This window comes from Megalops cyprinoides, chromosome 4, assembly GCF_013368585.1.
Source record: "Megalops cyprinoides isolate fMegCyp1 chromosome 4, fMegCyp1.pri, whole genome shotgun sequence".
NCBI classification, from domain to species: Eukaryota; Metazoa; Chordata; class Actinopteri; order Elopiformes; family Megalopidae; genus Megalops; species Megalops cyprinoides.
This window is the reverse complement of record NC_050586.1, coordinates 20,316,677-20,337,470: the sequence shown is the minus strand read 5'-3', so window position 1 is coordinate 20,337,470 and position 20,794 is coordinate 20,316,677. Positions and strand designations below refer to the sequence as shown.

Genomic DNA, 20,794 nt, shown 5'->3' with positions numbered 1-20,794 from the left:
CCGGTTGCCATTATAACAACACCCCCCCCCCCCCCACTACCAATCTCCAACGCCCCCCCCCCTGCCTCCGGTCAACTTTTCACCCCCCTCAGTTCGGACGCACACAGCTGCAAATGTTGAAATTAAAGCGAGACGATGGCGCATACATTAGCATGCATTAGCCGCTCCCCTTACCCACTTAACATGCAAATCTCCCAGCCCTGTTTCCCCACACCTTCTGCCACACATTCATTTGCTGAATTATAATTAGACTAATCTTGCATAATTAATAAGAAGTCGGGGACCCTCTTTTTTCTATTGTGGTTTTGTGAAAGTTTAATATTAATTTCTGTTTATCTATATACACCCCCCTCTCGTATACACCTCTGTGAATGCAAGCGATGTATCTGCTGTGTGACTGGGATTATACTTGATTGTCAGAATCAAAAGACATATTTCTGATTTACATTCACAGCTCATATATATGACATTTTCTTGAATGTTTGTAAATACCTGTTCAAAATGAAGTCTGCATTGTGTTTGTAGTGATTACCCCAGAATCACTTATGAACCCTTTTTTGGAATGATACAAAGATTACAACCATGGGGTCTTTCAGCTCTCTGTGTCTGAGCTAACCTGTCCAAACCTACCACTGCTGTGAAACTAGCACTCGAACAGATGACTGACAGACAGACTTTGCATGAACTCTGTATTGAAATTGGGCAAATTAAACTTAATCCAATATACTGTAGAGGTTTTTCAGGGTGTATGTGAGCATTGGGGGCCACCAGAACCCCCTTGACTCCCACCATCCAGAGGAATACTTATTTGGAAACACAAACAAAAGGTAGGCCTGAGCCCAAAGCCAGGGGATCAATTTCCCAACTGCCTCCACGGGGAGTCTGTTTTTCTGCCTACTCCACTGATTCTCATACAACCCCCCCCCCCCAACCAAAAAAGAAAAAAAAAACTTCATTGTCTGCATCTGCCTCTATTCCCCAGACACAACAGCATCTTATCAGCACAGGGGATGTCCAATAAGGTGGAAATTTGCTTAACTAAGAGATAATAATTATAAAAGTTTTTGAAAGAGCAGCTGATTGTAATTATTAATTTTTTTTAACTATATTACATTACATTTATTAATTTGGTGGACACTTTTATCCAAAATGACTTACAAGTGAGGTACAACAGCAGTCTACTAACTACAAAGCAGTCATACTATGTGCAACGGCATTATGTCAGAAAAGTGGAAAACATTATTCCAAACCTAGTTCAGTCAAGGAAAATGATTTACAGTCCACTTTCTGTCACTTATGAGACTGATTAGAAATAGATATACAAATAAATATTCCTAGGCACAATGAATCTGATCCTCAGTGTCTTGTCAGGTGGTGCTGGTTTTCCTGTTCTTGTTCCTATACCCCACAGCAATCTCACACTGGCCTTTTCTCCTAATCCACCACCTGCTCACTCTACTATTCTCAATCCAAATCTCACCCAGTTTCCAATTCACACTTGCACTCTCATTTTGAGTCTGACTCCTATTCTCAAGGCTTTACTGGTCACTGCTTCTGATCTCTTTCCCTTTCATACTCTTTCCCTTTCATATTTCATTCCTGGCCTTAGTCCCCCACCACTTTTCACTCCAGTTCTGTTAGTCTCACATCATTTTCCTCTGTACAGTACACAGGCTACATGATTGTCAGTTATTAACCAGAATACTTCCAGTTATTTCCAGAAACTATCGCAAATTGTCCAAATCCCACAGAAAAGTGCTCTGTCCTGTAATACTCTTCAGTGAAGTGTGACCATTTTATGGCGGATGTGTGTGAGCGGTAGGGAGAGGTGTCCGGAGCACAGAGAAGAAGCAGCTCGGAAGTCTCCCACAGAGAAACCCCCACATAGGCCCATTTAGACAGCCATATAAACCACGTGGAAATAAGGTCTGAAGTTTTCATTTAAATGGGGGATGTGATCCGGAGTCCGTGGAGGTGGTGCAGAAAAAAAATCAGACAAAGAAGAAAGAGCATCTGGTGGGAAGCGACTCTCTGTCAGTGAGCACGGGCAGTCATACTATGGATCTGATTAGGGCAAAAATGTACAGGAACGGTGCATCACTGTAGGGAGAGAGAGGGCTGTGATGAAGGAGACAGCTCAGTGACAGGGCATCGGTGAAAAGTACCTGGGGACAGCACTCAGACCACAGGCAGAGAGACGGTGGGAGAGAATCACAGACAAAGGGGGAAGAGATGGATGGACAGTCACTCTGGATGAGCTATGTATGCAGATGTGGAGGAAAGAGAGGGAGGGAGAGGGGGAATGAAAGAAGGGAAGGCAGGAAGAGAGAAGGAAGGGATGGGTGGGAGGGGGGGGGGCATGAGTGAAAGGGAAGGGAGAGAGAGAATGTTGAAGTCCTGTACTCAGGGCCATCACTCATCAGACCCCCCCCTCCAACCTAGGAAAACAAAATAGTGTCCTGACTGGGGGGTGGGGGGGGTGTAAAATTAGGAAACCAGATGTGAGGCATTAAAACATACTGACATGCTGAGGTCCTTCTTCTGCCTCACTGACACACTGTGAACAACAATAATTCAAATACACATGCACACACGAAGTTGTCCAAGCGTGCACACACATATGGACACACACACACACACACACACACACAGAAGATAAGGTCAAGTTTCAGGGCTCTGGGGCATGTGGAGAGCTGATCTGAAAAGCCATGGTTACCTTGGGAGGCCCTGCCTCCCCCCTCATTACTCAGGGAAGGTAACGAACATTGAGAACATTGATGACCAGGAAAGATGGTGGGAGAAACTGAGAGAAATAACATAGAAGGAAAGAAAGACAGAAAAGAGGGCAAGTGATGGCTTCTAGTCCTGATATCATATTGTATAAATATAAGGACAGTCATATTCCTCTGTGATAATTTCCCCATGAACTATGAGCCTCTCACCTGTGGGTCTCTGGAGCACATGGCACAGGTTACCACACTCACTATCATTGCCAAAAGACAAATAACACTCATACTGGACACATGCTGAAAAGCCCAGTCCAGGCAGTAAGTCGGAGAAGGAGGTGGAGGAGGATTCTGTTTTTCTCCGCAGGGAAACCTGGTGGGGAGGGAAGGGGGGCACTAGGAAGAGGTGAGGGGGCAGTAATAAATACCCCTCGTCCCCAAGGTCCCCTGGCAGACTGGAAGCTAGACTGGTCACCAGGGTCAACACTCAGGGCACCTGACCTTTGACATTGCTAATGGGGCACAGAGACCCGTTCATGAATTGATACCCCCTCCATTGCATACCATGGCTGGACCTTTCACACCAGGCATTAGCTTCCCCCCATCCCAAATAAAAAACAAGGCTGCCCCTCCTAGGATTCTCACCTTTCCGAATCAGGGCCCAGCCGTGTGGCCCCTCTGTCCCACTCCCCGCCCCCTTTCATTTTTAAATGTTGTGAGCGCACAAACCCTTAGGGACCAATTTAAAAAGGCTTCTGTGAGCTTTCTCTTACCCCCTGTGCAAAAGGCTGCCCTCACTCTGGCAGCCTTCAGCCTACCCCCGCTCCACCTCATTTCCCGCTTCTCCCTCATAATCTCCCATCACTCCTCTTGTGATTCTTTTTTTTATACCGGGATTAAAACCTAACCCACAGAATGTACAGACTGACAGATGCGGAAACCTTCTACACAAGACAGTCATGCTAACTGCCAGGATGAGACAAGCAACAACTGTTTACTCAGACCAGATCAATCGCGGCAGGGAATATTCACAGATATTTTGAAGTCGTAAATAGACGATTTCTTCAAGAGCTGGCAAATGGTGCAGAGAAAAGCCAGCGAAGAGGGCCCGTTTATACTTTGACAGACGGATTCGATACGCCACTCCCCCTCCCCACCCCAAGCCCTTCCCCCCAGGCTCTTAACCTGAGAACTGTGTCAGAAGAACACATTTAAGGAAGAGTGCAGATTTATGGGGCTTGGTAATGCTGTAATACCAGTGGCCTAAGCCTGGGCACTGCAAAAAAAAACTATAGCAAAGGCAAAGGGGAATATAGAAGGCCACCCGTTTCTGTGGGGAAGGGTAATGACATTAGCAGATTGCTGTGAGTCTGGGGGCAACGAGACAGGGGACGATAGGGGCAGGGTCAGTGACTGGCATTTGCTGTGTCCCAACTGGTGACTCTGGCTCCACAGACAGTTCATTCAAACAGAAATGGGCCTTAGGACTCACTGTGGATGAGTAGTCAAGCCAACATATGACATTCTCACAACACATCTGTACCCTTGTAGCAAGGTTTGTTTATGCTTTACTACCATGCCATTTCAATGCAGCGTAAATACACATGCAATCTGGGAAGTTTCTGAGTTCAACACCTGTAGTCTCCATTCAATTAATGTACAAACACATGCAAACACACACAGATGTGATCCAACGCGAGCACGGAGCTCACTGATCATGAGAGAACATTTCACACTCGCTGCAGTGCACTGCTTCTTACTGCCAGTGTGCATAATGCTTTGCACATTACAGAAACAGTGTTTTAAGGATTAAATCCACTCATGACCCTTGAGAAGAACAAAGGGATATTAAAGGAAAACAGTAGAAAAGGAAGTAATAACAGAATGAGAAGAGATGTCTTCTTAATTAGCCAGTAATGATAGGATCTGACAAACAACATCTGTTTTCAGGCGGGCAGCATCTGAGGAGGGGGTGGGTGGGGGGGGTGGAGGTAGAGAGAGAGCACAGAGAAAGAGAGAGAGAGAGAGAGAGAGAGAGAGAGAGAGAGAGAGAGAAAGTGAGAGACAGAAAGAAACAGGGCGCAACAAAAAGTAATTAGCTAATAAACAAGAGAAGACCTGCTTACTCCCAAAAGTGCTCAAAATCAGACAGAGGGAGAAGTGCAACAGTAAGCACACGGTGCAGTGTGATAGAGAGAAAGAAAAGTGATGGAGAGAGGGAGAGAAAGGGAGAAAATAGAGAAATCTGACAGTGAGGAGTGGCTTAGGAGCCAAGACGAGAGCAACAGAGAATGAATGACAGAGAAAGAGGGACAGCATAAGAGAGAGATAGAGAAAGAGAGAGTGGAGCAGTATAAGACAGACAGATGGACAGAGGGAGGGAGAGAGAGAGGGCTGTCTGATGGGTGAAATGAGGGAGGGGCTGAACGTGTGAAGAGATGGGTATGGAATCACTCACGGGTCCAAAGTGCTATAATTTACTGTCCGTGGCTAATCCACAGCAAATGTCCGAGTCTAGGGAAGGCAAGGGAACGAGGGGAGAGGACAGGGGTTGGAGGGGTAAAGGGGAGCACGAGGGAGGGCTGGGGGGCTGTCGTATGCTCAGCATGCCTGCTGGGCGGCTGTCAGCGGCCACACCGCCCGCTGCCCTTCGCCCTGACGGATTCATCAGCAGCATTTAGTCACAGAGACTGACAGAAAGCAAAAGACAGAGCAGCACACACACTCACAAACAGGAGCATGCACTTATTCACACAAGAAAACTAAAACATCCGGCCAACAGTGTGTGCTTACGTACATGCACCCCTGCACACATGCGCACGCCCACACACACACACACACACACACACACACACACACACACACACAAGCTTATTCCCTGTAATTGCAGCTGAGCACCCTCATTCCCATAATGCTCTGAGAGACAAGAACAGAGGAAATAAAATGGTAATCTGTAACAGAGCCTCCCTGGGAAAGAGATTCCTTCCAGATTCCTGATGATCAGACAAACAAACAAACAAGCAGGCAGCCAGCAGGGACGGGCCAGCACCGGGGGGCGTCATTAAGTCATTAGGGAAATTTAAGACCCTTTCAAGGAACAGATTGACCCCCCCCCCCCAACTCACCCCCCAACTGCCCTACCCCTCCACACCATCACCAAGCCAAAGAAAACGAACAGCTCACATTACTAAAACTAACACAGACAGGCCCATGATCTCTGAGGTAAACAATCACATTAGGGTGCAATTAAGCTCAATTAAAGTTCAGTAAAGTTTTCATGTGATTTGTGTAATTGGAATTCTGTGTTAATAGAGCTCAACTGATCCAGACAGAGTGCGCTGTCCATTGTGTATTCTCTGTGTGCATTGCACAGACAAGGCACACTTAACCAGTGTGGTTTACAGAAGTGTTCACCCATTGAGGATATAAGTGGTAAACTTAACAACCACAAAACACACAGCTGACAAAGACTAGCTGCTTTCTGCTGAAAGAACAAAATCTCATTGCCCTGGGGATGTATTGATCTCTTCTCCAGGGAGTGACATCACTCTCCATGATGGACTCATGTGCACACAGAGCTACCACTACACTAGTCCTTTTCTCTGTCTTTTGATTACATTGTAGGCCTGACTAATATCCTATGTTGCTTTGACACTGTGACATCATTATGACCCTCCGCACAAATACCCATGTGCAAAGCCTAGGTCCTCTGCAGTCAGGCCCTTGAAACATTGGAAAAAAATCAGGGAAGGACAGGAGGATCTTTGGTATAGAAATACAGTTTTAACTACTGTACTACTATAAAATCTGCACCAACTACAGTATATCCATTTGTACTACGACTTTAGTTATCAGTTCTGCTTCAGCTTGTACTGCTACTACTACCACAACTACTGCTGCTGCAAATGTATATGCTGCACAGAAAATTAAATCTTCAATGAAGAAGACAGCACAGTCAGGGTTGCATAGCTGTGCTTGTGTAAATTGCCTAAGGACTTGTGAATACTAACCTTACCCCTGACATCATACTTATTCTTCAGGATGCCCTTTTCCTCTCCCTCAGGACTTCCTACCACAGCCTTGCTGAGTCACTTTCTCATCACTGCGGTCACATATCCACAAGCGCGCAACCTTGCACACTCTCTAAATCAAGCTAATCTACCTCTGATAAACTACCCCTCCCCTCCATCTCCCCTCAAACATCCCTCTTCCACTTAATCTCTGCTCTGGGCTACCAAAGGTGAAACCTATTAGAGAGTCAGACAAATGGGCTGCTCTTCCTCCGCAGAATGGCCCTCCCGCTCGCTGTAATACAACGCCCCAACGGTTTTGGCAGCAGGAAGCGTTCAGGGAGCCATAGTTTCAGGCAGAGATATAACCCCCCCCCCAGCATATACCCCCCCCCCACCTTAAAATTCAGACACCCCCCCCTCCCAGTTCCCTCACATTAGCCCATTTGCAGTCCATTCCCATTTCCTGTGAAAACATTTCTCCTCTGCACTCCATTTCCGACGGCCCCTCTGCGCGCTTTCCCTAAGAAAACAACTCAATCCTGCGAGGGGGTTCAGGCCCAGGACCTGACGTGGACCGGCACCAAACACTAGTCACCGTCTCACTTTTCTGTGCAAGGTTTTGTATGCAGAGGCCCAGAAAAATGCTCCCATGTTTTAAAAGGACTGTTGCTGGGATTCGGCATTGTTTCAGACAACCTGATTTGAGGTACAATCACGTCGCGCCAACAAACGCAACCGCCAGCGGAGCGTTAGTGGGTCTACCCAATGCTGTTCTTCAGCTCTCCATCCTTCTCTGTCTCACGCTTTTTCCCTCATTCCCTCATGGGGAAAAGACATCACCCGCCCCAACCCAACACACACACACACACACACACACACACACACAAACACACCGACAAAGACACAGCAGAGAGTTGTAGCCTCCAGTTAGCTCCAGAATTTATTTGCCGGTCTCCACAGGCGACAGGGGAATGAGTGTCCCTCAGTCTGAGGGGCTCTCTGACAGGAAGTCCAAAGGGACTGTCCAGGATCAGTCACATGGGAGCACTGGGGGGTGACAGAGTTGCTACTTTGTGGTGGTTTGGAGCCTGGGGGTGGGGGGGGGGGTGGTTGCCGGTGTCTGCTGTCTGGTTGCATGTCAGCCATGGTCTATTGCCTGCCTCCACCAGACCACTGAAACGTATCAAAAATCATCCATCCACACAAGCTCAATCTCCTCACCTGTTGCAGTATTAGCACCATTATGTGAGCAGCAGCGATAATCTTGGCATGGTATGAATACAACTTCAGACCCCCTGCCTCCCTCCAACGTTGCATAGTGGCAGCAATATCGCCAGTAGATCAAAGTAATGTGAGAAAGTTACATGCCAGCTGGATTGACTACTATGCCTTCTGGTTTGCTGGCCACCGCCCTGCCAATCATAGTGGAAGCCCTTTCTTTTGCAAAGGAACACTGTAAGTTTGAGGCTGAAGTCAGTAGGAGTGAGCTTGTAAGGATCACTTGTCATGGCATTGATCTGTGTAATTCACCAGAACCTCTAACCCCTCCCAACCGCATGCCGATACTGTGCAGCGACCTCCTGCTAATGGTGAAAAATTGGTCTTGGGCTATTGATGTGGAAAGGTTAGCTATAGAAAGGGGTCTCGGCAGGGCCTATAACAAGACCCTGAAGTGAAAATCCCATCTGCGCACGCTGGCAGCAGCTGTGAAATCGCACTTCAGAGTTTAGTAAGTAGAGAGAGGTTTGGGATGCTGTGGTTATGAAAGCTGGCTCCAGAACACAGCCTCTCATCTCCAGAAGCTGTGGAGGCCGAAAAGAGCATGAATGCTATGAGGTAAGGAGAGGTTTGCCTGCTGCTGAGTATGCATCTGGGAGATGGGTGGAATTCGAACTCTGACACCATCCGAAAAAAAAAAAAGGTTCATGCTTCCATTTTTTTGTCAATTGCTCTGCGCACTTCTCCAAAAATTCTTTCTCTCTGTGTGTTCCCAGGGGCTCCTTGGGAATGGGGGAAACCATGTTCTCCTCCATTTAGATTACAATGAGAGGCCAACGAGCTTGTACAGAGAACAGGGATGGGCCTGCAAAGTGACGCGTGGCAGCAGTGCACCTTCACCTCCTAAGCTAGCAGTGATATACATACTGAGCGTATGCTTACAGACACACTAACGCAGGAGGGGAGTAGATACACAGAGAAAGATATACAGTTTAACAGTGAGAAGGTCATGCAAAATCAGATTGTTAGAAGGACAGAGGCGGGCCAATACAGAGACTGCAATGCTCTACAGACAGACATATGGTCATAGACAGGCATCCACATACAAATGGGTATATTGTTATGTATGGTGCAGGCAGACTGAATCTGAAACCCATAAAGAGGCCTACAGTTTAACTGTGCAGACAGACAGAGACAAATGCGTGGACTCCCTATATGGTTTACATGCATGGACGCACTGGGTAATGCCCAAGTGGAAGCAGAGTTTAACTGTCCAGACAGAGCCAAATAGATACCACTGGGGAAAACCATTATCATCTTAACAGTTTGGCTGTTCTATTTTGTTTTTCTTTTTGTACATAAAAATGTCTCCAAGTGGAGAGAAACTAACAGCATTTGCTCTGCTTTCAAACCTCAAACGATATTCAGTCTAAAGTAATCATTAGCTTTTCAACAAGTAATAGTCAAGACTGGAAAGCCTGTTAACTGTGCATGTATACTGTGTAACTGCGTCTGTAGCCACCACAATAACTACACACTAATGCAGTAATGTCACAAGGAGCACATAACGTATGTTTCCAACAGAATTGCCGATGCTGAATCCCATTATGTGACTTTACAGTCTCAAAACCCAGGACAATCAATAAAATCCACAACACAAGATTAAAAGTAATAGATTCCTTTTCATCCCACTGTCTCAAGGAAAAGCAATAGCCACAGAACACTAATTACATTGACAGAAATTGTGTTATGTGGACAATGCACAATACAGGTGGTTGAATATTTTTTAAATGCTTACAATCTCTGTTATTACCGTGGTTGATAATTTACAAACGTTTCATTTCATGATAGATGCTGTAATGAAAATCCCACGGTCAGATGGTTGACACAAACACAGCTCGTTTGTCATTTTGTTACAGAGGAATGTTATTTGTGGGGAAAGGAAGGGAAGGGGAAGCTATATTGATGCAATTGGAAAATTTCCATTGATTATTCTTCTTGTTAAGAAGACCCCCGTGCAAACATGATCAATTAGTGAGATAGCGCATGATATTGATTCCCCAACCCCCTTTCTTCTCTTCGAACGGATTCTTCCTCCCTCTTTCCCTGTCCATATATTGATCCAGGAAAGGTAATTGGCACTCATAACCCCCAATGCTGCCCCCCTCCCCCCAACAGTCCAAAACTGCAAATATTTACTTCTACCCCTCTTTGCTAATGTATGATGTAGTTGTAGGATCTTGCTTTTGCAATGCACTCACAGATTTCTCAGGCTCAGAATGCATCAATGGTGTCAATGTTCACATTCTTCCCCACTCTAATACCAAGGTATTCCCCAAAGATGGACAAAGCAGGACTTTTCAGGAGCCCATGACCTGGCTCTGGGATTAGGTGAATTTAGTTAAAAAATACTTGACTTAATCTCAGCATCTCAATTTCATCTTGATTAAATCTGAGACTTAGTTATTACTTGTACTTCAAACAGCTACCTGTCTATATATAATAATGTATGCAATATATAATATAATGCTATACAAGTGCATGGAAAACTGGTCTGATCACACGTAGGGCATATAGTATATACAGGTATTTAGAAAATGTTCTTATGACAAATATGATGGCATTCATGAATTTATGTCATCTAATGATACGATGGTGCATTAAACAACAGTAGTAAGCTTTTTGTTTAAAGCAAAGATTCTGAAATACTTCATATTGGTGGATTTATGCAAAGACATCACAATGTTTAAATCTTATTTTTGCTCCTGGTATAGCATACTGTATTGGTGAGGCTCACCATATCTAAGAAATGTACTATTTGGGTTCAGCTGACATACTTCAAGCTCATAAAAGTACTTGTTTTCATTCCAGTGCCATGCACCAAACTTTTAAAAAGAAAACCATTTGCATTCCTTATCATGCACATCATATGAGCCCATAATTCATTATTTTTACAATTTAAAGCATTTTAAAGATGCAAACGAAGTACAAACATCAATCAGATTTACTGCTTTTCCCAACTACTGCATGGGCATTTTTATGGACAAATGCCTTTTTATTCTGCTCAAAGTTCATTTGCTGAGCCCCTTAACAGGACTGCGAAAGCCAGTCAGTGGTGCCACTGGAACATCCGAGGGCCGGCGGAGAAACAAACTGGACTAACGACAACAATCAATCACATGTAGTAACGTCAAATGAGGGCAGTTGTCTGAGGGAGTAATGACAACGCCACAGAAGGCAATACCGATGGCAACAGCCACTGGGGGTAGCATCTCCCTATATGGGGACGGACCTGCTGTCACCAGTATCCTAGAGCAGGGGGCCACTTGAAGAGGCCACAATGGCTGCTGCTGCAACCCGGGCTTTCCTTTCGGATCATCTGTGATATCCTCCCTCTTCTCTCACTCTAAGGGGGATTAAGGAGAAGGGGAAAGGAGGGGTTATCAGGACAGGAGTTGGGGCGGGGGAGGGGGCACGGGAGGCTGAGGACAGAGCCTGGACAATATGGAAGGGAGATTAAAAAGAGAAAGAAAGGAGGGTTTAGGGAATTGGAAATCCCCTTGTGTTTGCTAGGTGTTCTAATGACACCGACTAATTATTACAATATTAGATGGCAAACGAGATGAAGGCAGTGGGGTGGGCAGAGGTGAGAAAAAGAGAGGGAAGGGGGTGAAAGGGGGGAAAAAGGGAGAAAGAACAGCAAGAAGGAGACTTCTGCTCTGCAGCAATAAAGTCGCTGGTCATGGTATTACAATTTTTAATGAAAAAGATTTAAAAACTAGTCTATGAAAGACTGGAAAAAATATAAACGGGATGACAAGAATACGGAGAAATGACAGAGGAGCAGATAAAGAGGGGAAAAGGACTGAAAGGGATGGGCAGGGAAGGGGAAAGAATGAATGAGAGATGGAGAGAGGTGGAGGGAGGGAAGGGGCTGCCTCCAGCCTGGCACATGTTAATTGGAGAACAGGTGTTGGGGCTGGAAGCAGGAGGCTGATTACAGCCGCACAAACACGGCGCCCTCACCCTGCTGTAGACACATGAATAATTTAGGCTTCGAGCAGCGACCGGGGGAAAGGTCAGGGAAGGGGTCACACACACAGACATCACACACACACACAAACACACACACCATCAATACAACAGCGCACAGGCAGTGGAGTTTTAGGGCAACACACAGATACACAGTCATTCACAGCCATATCCATGAGCCCTCAGCAGATTGCCAAAGATAAAAGGCCTGGATGCAAACATTTACATGATGCACTAATGTTCATGTCTACACCATCCCGCACCAACAAATAAACATGACAGCATCGCTGATATCTCAGAAACTGGCCATAACAACAGCGCAATGGTGCGTGGCACATGCAAGAAAGAAATACGGCAGTTCAGATAAGGCACAACACAGCGGCAAATCTCATCTTTGACCCACCTGCTAATCACAAATTACAAATCCTCTAATGTGGGCCCCACTGGAGATAAAGCTCTGCCCTTGACAAGTGGGGAAAGCCTCCTCCAGCACACGGATCGCAGTTTATGATTAGAGGGTAGGTCAAAGACTTGATTTAATCCTAACCTCTCACATAAAGCAGAGCTATTAGTCTGCCAATGCAGAAAGAGTGAAATAGATCCTTCATATTACAAAACCCCCCTGAGCAACTTATGAATGTTTTTTTCCTTTTTTTTGGCAAGAGCAGGGATGGGAGAAGGAGAGGGGGGTCATTGGGAAAGTAATTCGCTAAATGAGAAAAACAGCTGGGTAGAGGAATTCTGGGAAAGTCAAAAGACAACAGCCCACTTTTTTCCGTTATAAGAAAACTATCTTCAGCGATCCTCTGAGACGCACTGTCAACAGTCAGCCAGCTTGAACAGAAGAGTGGGAGATCGGTAGAAAGAGGGGGAGAGCAGGAGAGAGAGAGAAATAGAGGGAGAGAGAGTCCATGGGGGACAGAGAGAGAAAGAGAGAGAACTAGAGGTTGAGAGACTGAGTGAGAGAGAGAAAAGAGAGAGAGAGGAAAGCAATGGTCATTGTAAATCACAGGAAATGTTTATTTTTCTTCAGGCTGGCAGTAGTCAAGAGGATACTCAACTGCTGAAAACACTGAAAAGTGTTTCATTTTGTCTAAGAAGTTCAAGCAAGAACTGCACCACGCCTCTCTCACACCTTTCTGTAGATCAAAAATCGTATATCAGAAATGACGGGACAAAGACCACATCCAAATCCAAAGGGAACCATTAATAACTGCAGATTTCAGGCTGTTTTTCCCTCTGTAAATTCTTCCAGGTCTCCCATTCCCCACAGTGCTGTCTGTTATGCTGAGCAAGATGGAGGTCACAATGTTCCATTTGCTTTCCAATCACCACACTCAACAACTTGTACACTTGTGTGAGGAATCCTATTCTGGGAGCACAACGATCCTTTAGGGCTCCCTGGTCTCTCAGTACAATTGGGTTACCACCAGCCTTTGGCTACCTGCATTAGTTCTGACTTATAATTGATCTAGTAATGCATTAATCACAGAAGTATAACTGCAAGCACTCCTGGATAATGCTTGCCCACCCTTGCACACGAGCATGTTGTCAGCTGGTGAACCACAACCCATTAACGAGTGCAACCATACTGTCACACTGTGAAACAAAAATCAAGCTGACATGTAGCTAATGTGTCTGGTCAAAGATGTGGAAAAAGAAGAAAAGAAACAGCATGAATGACAGTTCGTAATTGAAGGCACGCATGTCATTTTGAATGTCATAACTGGAAACAGGTTCCAGTGCTTATGGAGAGGAAGTGATCAGCAATCCGAATGAGGTGCACGACCACAGCGTAGTCAAGTCAGCACATGTCACACAATCTCGGGATCCTCCGTCAAAGACGGTCTTGTGGCACGAAAGGCAAGGGGGAACGGGAAGAAGTAAATGACATGTGCAGGAATAGAGGCACGGTGTGCATGTCAGCAAGTAACAAACAATTACACATTGGGTTTGAGGAAGGCATCTGGCAGGGGGTCGGCTGATATACAGGAGACATACAGAGATTTGGGCATAATTGTACTTCCATATACTCACAGAGAAACAGAGACAGACTCCAGTTAAATGCACCTCCTTCACTGCACCCCCCTTCCCCTCCTCTTCCTCTTGCCCCCTATAACACTGCCTCTCCCGCCAGGGCCTCTGTCTTTACGGGCAAATAAAAGCACCGGCTGATTTGTGGGATCTTGTCAAGGAATGGTGCCGATGTGGGTTTTCTGCCTGCCTCTGACATGCCTTTTTCTTCTCTCTCTCTCTCTCTCTCTCTCTCTCTCTCTCTCTCTCTCTCTCTCTCCAGCCTCTCCCTTGTGTAGACAGTGGTGCTTCATGTGTGTGTCTGTGTGTGGGGAGGGGGGTGGCATTTTAGGGTGAAGCCCTCTGGGTCGTGCTTTCTCAAAGCAAAAGCCAGCGACACGCTGCCTGCTCCGCTTACCGCCTCCCTGCAACATCACACCCAGAGAGAGGCTGGCTTTTAAACCGCCAATGTCCCTTCCCTGTTAAAAAAAAGGCCAGTTTGGTAGGTGATGTGGGATGCGGCCTCTGGTGGCCACTGAAGCTCTTGATATCATCCTGTGGACAGACCCACCAGTGGACTGGGCACCTGTGCCCTCCCGGACCCCAGCAAAGGTCGAGCGGCGGTGTCTGATTGGGGCACTTGTGAACTGAGAGAGATGCCTTACCTGTCGATGATGACGGGATCTGAGGGAGTCTCGTTGCGGTTGCCGCAGCTCTTTTTCTCGCAACAGCGGCTGCACAAACACAAAAAAAAAGCCATGCGGTCAGTCAAAACAGCCCCGCACTCACAACCGCATGACCACCGCCCCATCTGACCAATCCCTGTGCCGTGCTGGATCACGGGGTTCCAATTTCAGATGAACCTACAGAGATGCTGGCACGAGCATGACAAAGGATGAGAGAAAACAAAAAGAAACGAAAGAAAGGAAAAGTAACAACAGCAGACAGCAGCGGCAGAGAGAGCATTCAAAAGCGAAAAGGCCAGCCAAGCAATCTGTCACGTTGATTTTGAAATCAAACTACTCCCCCTCCCTTCTCCTCTTCTCTACCTCCATCACACACATACATATATAAACCCCCCCCCCCCAGCCCCCCCAGCCCAACCCCAAGCATCCCACACTTCTAGTCTTCTGTATGGAGAATGAGTTACCCCCCCAAAGTCCTCATTGCTGCATAACAAAAGTACCCCAACCCCTAGCCATCTGCCACCCCTACACCTCCACTCACCCTTCTCGTGTCCCAGCTTGGCCCTGCCCCCGCCCCCACTCGCTCCCCCCCCGCCTGACAGACTCACTCCCCAGCTGTGACGCTTGCCCTCTGTCTCTTCGGGTCTGTTATTAGCCAGCTGTGAGTCACATTTGGGCATCTGCTGGCTATACAATGGCAAATCTCAGCCAGCCCCACCCCCTGCTCTCCAAAGCTCGGGTCTCCGCCCCCTCCCCTCTCCCCCAAAGCCTCATCTGAACAGCCCAGCGTGCGCACTGTGACACGGCGACAGTCAAAGGGGGACCCCAACACGCTTCATTTCACTACAGCATCCCCCCATCCATCCCCCTCCACCGCCACCCCACACATAGTGAAGCAGACAGGACAGACACGGGCCGTAAGACTCCACGTTTCATCTGCGCTCCTATTGCCCAGTCGCGGATTTTAATTATTACATCACCAAAGATCACACTTCAGATTCTCCAAAGCACCAACCACCACGTACATCAGGTGAGGGGAAGAGATGAACTTTTTTTTGTTCTTTAATACCCTCAGTTTACTGAGTTCTGGATGGCTATTTATGCTGTTTGAAAACAATACCATATTTTTTAAAAACAACAAACACATACTGTATAGGTAATAAATCCTAAAATTTCTTTGAAATTATAAAAAAAAAACTTCTTGTAAACAATTAAATCCAGTCTTTCATGGTCAGTTAAAAAATATTTCCTCACTTTTTTAATAAGAAGTATTTCTTTTAAAGCCATTTTCAAGCACTAGTCATACTTAGTTTACCTGCAGTACTATATCTACTACCTTTTTTTTCTAAGAGTACAAAGTGACCTTAAAAAAAAGAGTGCCATAATTTTAAAACACTCCCTGCAAATGTCTAAATAATGCTCCAGCCACTGTGTGAGAACTTTGCTCCCTGTCACTCTAAGAGGCTGACCCCTGCCCTTACCCTGACCCTTTCTGTCCAAGAAGCCCACAGAATAATGCCACCAGACCCTGTTCCTCAGCTGGGCTTTGGCACACAGACACAGGAGCAGATGACACTCTCTGAGCTGGACTTCGACTCCCTTAGCTTTTTTGCTGGGGTACTGAAGGCTAGAGCAGGCCCAGTGCCTCCACACAGGGCTGCTGAAGAAACAGGAGATGGGGGAACAGTAGAGGCAGGGTGAAGGCGGGGGAGGAGGAGTGGGGCGGGAATATTTAACAAAGCCGATGACAGCAAGTGCATATTTTCAATCCCAGTCCAATTCAGGTGTTCTTTTTTCTAGTGTTTTTCTAATATAGTGAAAAGCTGATTCCAGTCATGTGCCAGACTCTAGTGGAGAAAGGAGTTAGATGAGTATTTAATGAGTTACTTAAAACATGTGTCTTTGAATGTGTGTGTGTATCTATACATACGGGCATGGATGTATATCTCACCTGCACATAACCTCATGGGTGAGCAGCACCCGGCACATTTCGGGGTTCTTATTCTGTCCTTCATACGTGATTGGCTGAGAGAGATAGAGAGGGGGAGTGAGAGACATTGGGAATTTTATTCTATTTTATGCATTATTACAGTTTACAATATAATTTATAATACAAGCTCCAGGGATCCTACCTGTTTGGTAACGGAGTCAATGAGTCGTGCATACAAGTCCTGCTCTGTCCGCACCCCTGCTCAGCCACACACAGACACACACAGGGAGAAAGTGGATGAACAAGAGACAGGAGAGAAACAGAAGAGAAACAGTAGGTAAGTATCTCTGATGTGAAGCTCATTTCAGAGGTGCATGCCTCAGTATTCAGGTCAGCTTCTCAAAGTTGACTTCATCATACTTCTGACCGAGAATTTGAATAAAACCAGACAGGGGATTTTATTTGAATTCCACCCAAGGTTGGACAAAACACTGGATCGTCCTTGACGGCTGACCAGGTATCCCCTCAGTGACAGGATTTTTCCTGAATCGTTAATGCAAAACACGACTGTTCCTGGACTGTTCCTTCACCAATTCATTGGTCAGCAGTAAACCTGCATGGGCTAATAAAAGCTGGATTTCCTGTCATCTCTCTCCACTCCTTAAATAAAACCATGGTGTGCATTCTCTTTTTGTTCCCTCAGAAAGACTGATCTCTGATCAGGGAGCAGGGGTTAAGGGAGCAGCCACAGACATGCTGGCTTGCTAAGCACTGGTTGCAGATCAGTATTGGCAAGCGCAGGAAGAAGTAAGGGTGCCATTCGGAACACAGCTGTGTTCTGTGAGGTGATCCCTGCCATGGGGAAAAAAACGTCCCAAGGCTGACTCGGAGCTCACGTGTAAACCTGATACTGGAGGTGTCTCAAAACGCATGATACGCTTCTCAGACAACACGTTTATATCCGAGGACTTTATAGAGCTGCTGCACTGAATCATTTTGAACACATTCCCTGCATCAAAGTATCAATCGGGAGTACTTTGATATCACTGGAGGGGGTTACGGGAGAGGGGGGTGAAGACGGGGGGGTGTGGAGGGGGGGATCTGGTGTGTGTCTTTTATCTTCTCTCCCTTGGGTACACCAGTCTTGGTGGTGGAAGGGTGGGGTAATGGTGGCTCTTGGGAACAGAAACTCCCTTCATATCCACGTCTTGCGTTGTAACGCCACAGGGGGTAACAAGTAGCTCACTTCCCTTTACTAACCCGACAAAGCCAGCAGCGTTACTTTAGTTTGTTCTCGGTTCAAAGACTAGACAAATTAGATGGTGAGATGGATGCAAAGACTCCAACACATGGCCAGATTAAGTGGGAAATAGAAGGCTCTAAGGACAGGTAAAAAGAGACAGGAACACAAGTGCATAGGTGGAAGGTTGAGAGTTTCACCATTTCCATCTGTGATCTTCATATCAGTTGGTTAACTGAATAAACTCAACTGGGCATAACCTTTGCCTTTAGAAAGAGGTTTATAAATGTGGTTGCACTGCCAGCGATAGAATGTGGGGATGGGATACCCTTTGAGGAACATGCCAGTTTTTGACCATTACACCGATGACCACTGCAGCCCAAACAATACATAGGAATACTACAGGTACCAGTTAGTGGTTGGGTGGGCAGAATGACTGAAGCGTCTAGATCACCGACATAGATGCAAAACAACAATGAATAAACAATGTGACCACCTTGGAGAGAGACAGATGTTCACCCAAGCAGACAGACGGTCAGACAGACAGCATAAATGTAGATAGGTGTGAGCATCTCACCATTGCTGTAAAGGAGCTGCAGCTTGTAGTGGGTCCCGTTGTTGGTCTTCTCTCCAGTCTGCTCCTTCGGATTAAAGCACAACCAATCTCAGTTCATTAGAGCACCTCTAACCCCGGGTCCCTTCGACTGAACGAATGAACGCCACGGGTGACAGAAACCATTTATTTACCAATGCAGTAGCCGCAGGGTGTACAACAGGGCTACTCCACACTTGGAAGGCTAAAGAGCTCAAGACAACAATTGACTCCCATGCTAAGGTCTTGCTCCTGACTCCCTAACTCCCTACTGATCTCTGATCAGTGCTTTATGCAAAGGGCTCATTTGCTCAGGGACTAGGGAGCAAGGCTGTGGGAGCAACATTGAGCCATAAGACAAGTTGATCATAATTTTATGAATAGAGTCTGAGGATATTTTAGATCCCTAAGTTCAACAGCCTTAGATATCTATGTAAGGGACACTTTTTAAAACACATCTCAAATCAGTAATTCACAAAACTCTTCAGTTCAGACCCTACTGCAGTTTGTTGCAATTGCTATAAACTTTAGCTGAATGATTGTTAGATCACTTTTGACAAAAACCACCAAAACTGTATGAATTTTACTACCTAGTAAAATTTGAAAGAAACTTAAAAAGTGAGGCCTCTCTCCCGGCCTCTGAGTGAAAGCCATGCGTAATACTATGTCCCTGAGCCTGGTGAGCAGATTCCCAATGTACGCTCTTATAGCCCTGAATGATGATGAAGGCTTTGGAGGGATAAAAGAACATGTCTGCAGTCTGAGCCTGTATGTGTATGTGTTTGTGGATGTGAATGTAGGTGTTTGTGTGTGAGCATGTGTGTATGCATATATGCATTTGTGTTGTTGTTTGTTGTTGCACTGTATGTTGTTTCTACACGCGTTTGTGTCTGTGCGTGTGTATGCACTGCACACACGTGTGTCTGTGTATGCGTGCCTGCGTGTCGGCATGTGTGCGCGTGTTTGTATGCCTGAGTCTCTTTTGTTTTTCCACCGCTCAGGATGTTCTTCCGAGTGGAAACCACCATGGTGCTGAAAGAGATTGAGCAGCGGTCGACCTTGACTGAAAAACTACCTCCCTCCCTCCATCTCTCCATCCTCCAGGGCCCCCATCCACCACCCTCTCTCCTTCTCTCTCTCTCTCTCTCTCTCTCTCTCTCTCCCTAACTGGCCTCAGAGGAGCTCCCCAGCCCAGCAATCCAAATCCAAAAGGCTGTCGTCACAGTGGGCCAGGCAAAAAAGAGGGTGAGAGAGTGAGGGGTGTCTGAAGGTGGACGAGGGGGACAGTGCCATGAAAAAAAAAATCATATTAGAGGGCACCCCCTCCCCTCCATAAAAAAGAGGAACAAAACACAAGCAGATGCCTGGCTGCCATGCAGAAAATGAACGCTCCACAGCCGTCTGCATCGCTGCTCCATGTCGTACTGTGAAACTGTGAAACACTAAACAGTTCATCCCCCGTCGTTCCTGCTACATTAAGGTGTGGAATCATGTGTTTCTTACTGTGTGTGTGTGTGTCTTCCTGACTCCCTGCTCGCTTTCTGGATATAGTAACATTTTGACGTCCATGGACAACTGCTCTCGGCTTTCCTCTCAGGGGGTAGACCTTTCCCAGTTCAAACCACCGGCTTACACTTTCCTCCGAGCTTTAACCACCGAACAAAACCATCTCTCAGTGTTCACCACAAGTGTCACTGGTCTCTCATAGTCTCTCATTATGAAGCACATGGCATCTCTCTTCCTCTCTCCTCACCTAACTACTGGTGTACACTTTGTTTTGGTGTCCTTGCTCTGGGACTTTATAAAACCTGATTTTTTTTTCATTTTCTTCAGGAATTTTAGATGTTTCTGTGGTCAGTTTATTGCAGTTGCAAAAATGTGCTTTGACTCAAAAGCATATTTTAGAACTAAACTCATGTTTTCAAAAATTAATGTTTATCTCCGTTCCATCAATAAGCTAATATACTTGTCATCTCTTGACCCGAAAAGTACTTCAAGGCTGAACTTCAAGTCTACTTAGGAAATACTTGTTGGAAAAAGCCACAGACATCATTTGCTTTCTCAGAGCTGCCCACAGATATGATTGGAACAGTATCTTTGGCAACTGGACACTAGATTTATGGCATACATTTAGTACAAGTCAGATCACACAAAAACCCACCTTTTCATGCTCCACAAAGTCAACGAACGCTGTCCTCTCCACTTCAACGGGCTGTCCATGTCTGTCATAGAGTGCCAGAACGAAATGGAAGAAGTTGGACTTGCGAAGGTTTGATGGGGGCTGCTTCTCAAAGTGGGCCCGGGACAGTGCTACACCACTATGGAGAGAGAGGGAAGGGGGTAC

At 46.2% G+C, this 20,794-nt stretch overlaps 1 protein-coding gene across 8 annotated transcripts in view; it reads right to left on the bottom strand.

The window, feature by feature from the left end:
* ebf2 (EBF transcription factor 2) overlaps positions 1-20,794 on the bottom strand; it is a 35,126-nt gene that overhangs the window by 8,935 nt on the left and 5,397 nt on the right. For 6 of the 8 annotated variants that reach the window (XM_036526414.1, XM_036526411.1, XM_036526417.1 and 3 more), the window contains exons 2-6: positions 20,612-20,768; positions 18,436-18,499; positions 16,821-16,876; positions 16,640-16,713; positions 14,668-14,736 (exon numbers count right to left, since the gene is read on the bottom strand). In XM_036526414.1, coding sequence (XP_036382307.1) covers positions 14,668-14,736; positions 16,640-16,713; positions 16,821-16,876; positions 18,436-18,499; positions 20,612-20,768 — 420 coding nt within the window. The remainder of the gene's footprint in view (positions 1-14,667; positions 14,737-16,639; positions 16,714-16,820; positions 16,877-18,435; positions 18,500-20,611; positions 20,769-20,794) is intronic. The other 2 variants (XM_036526412.1, XM_036526415.1) reach the window with 2 other exon arrangements.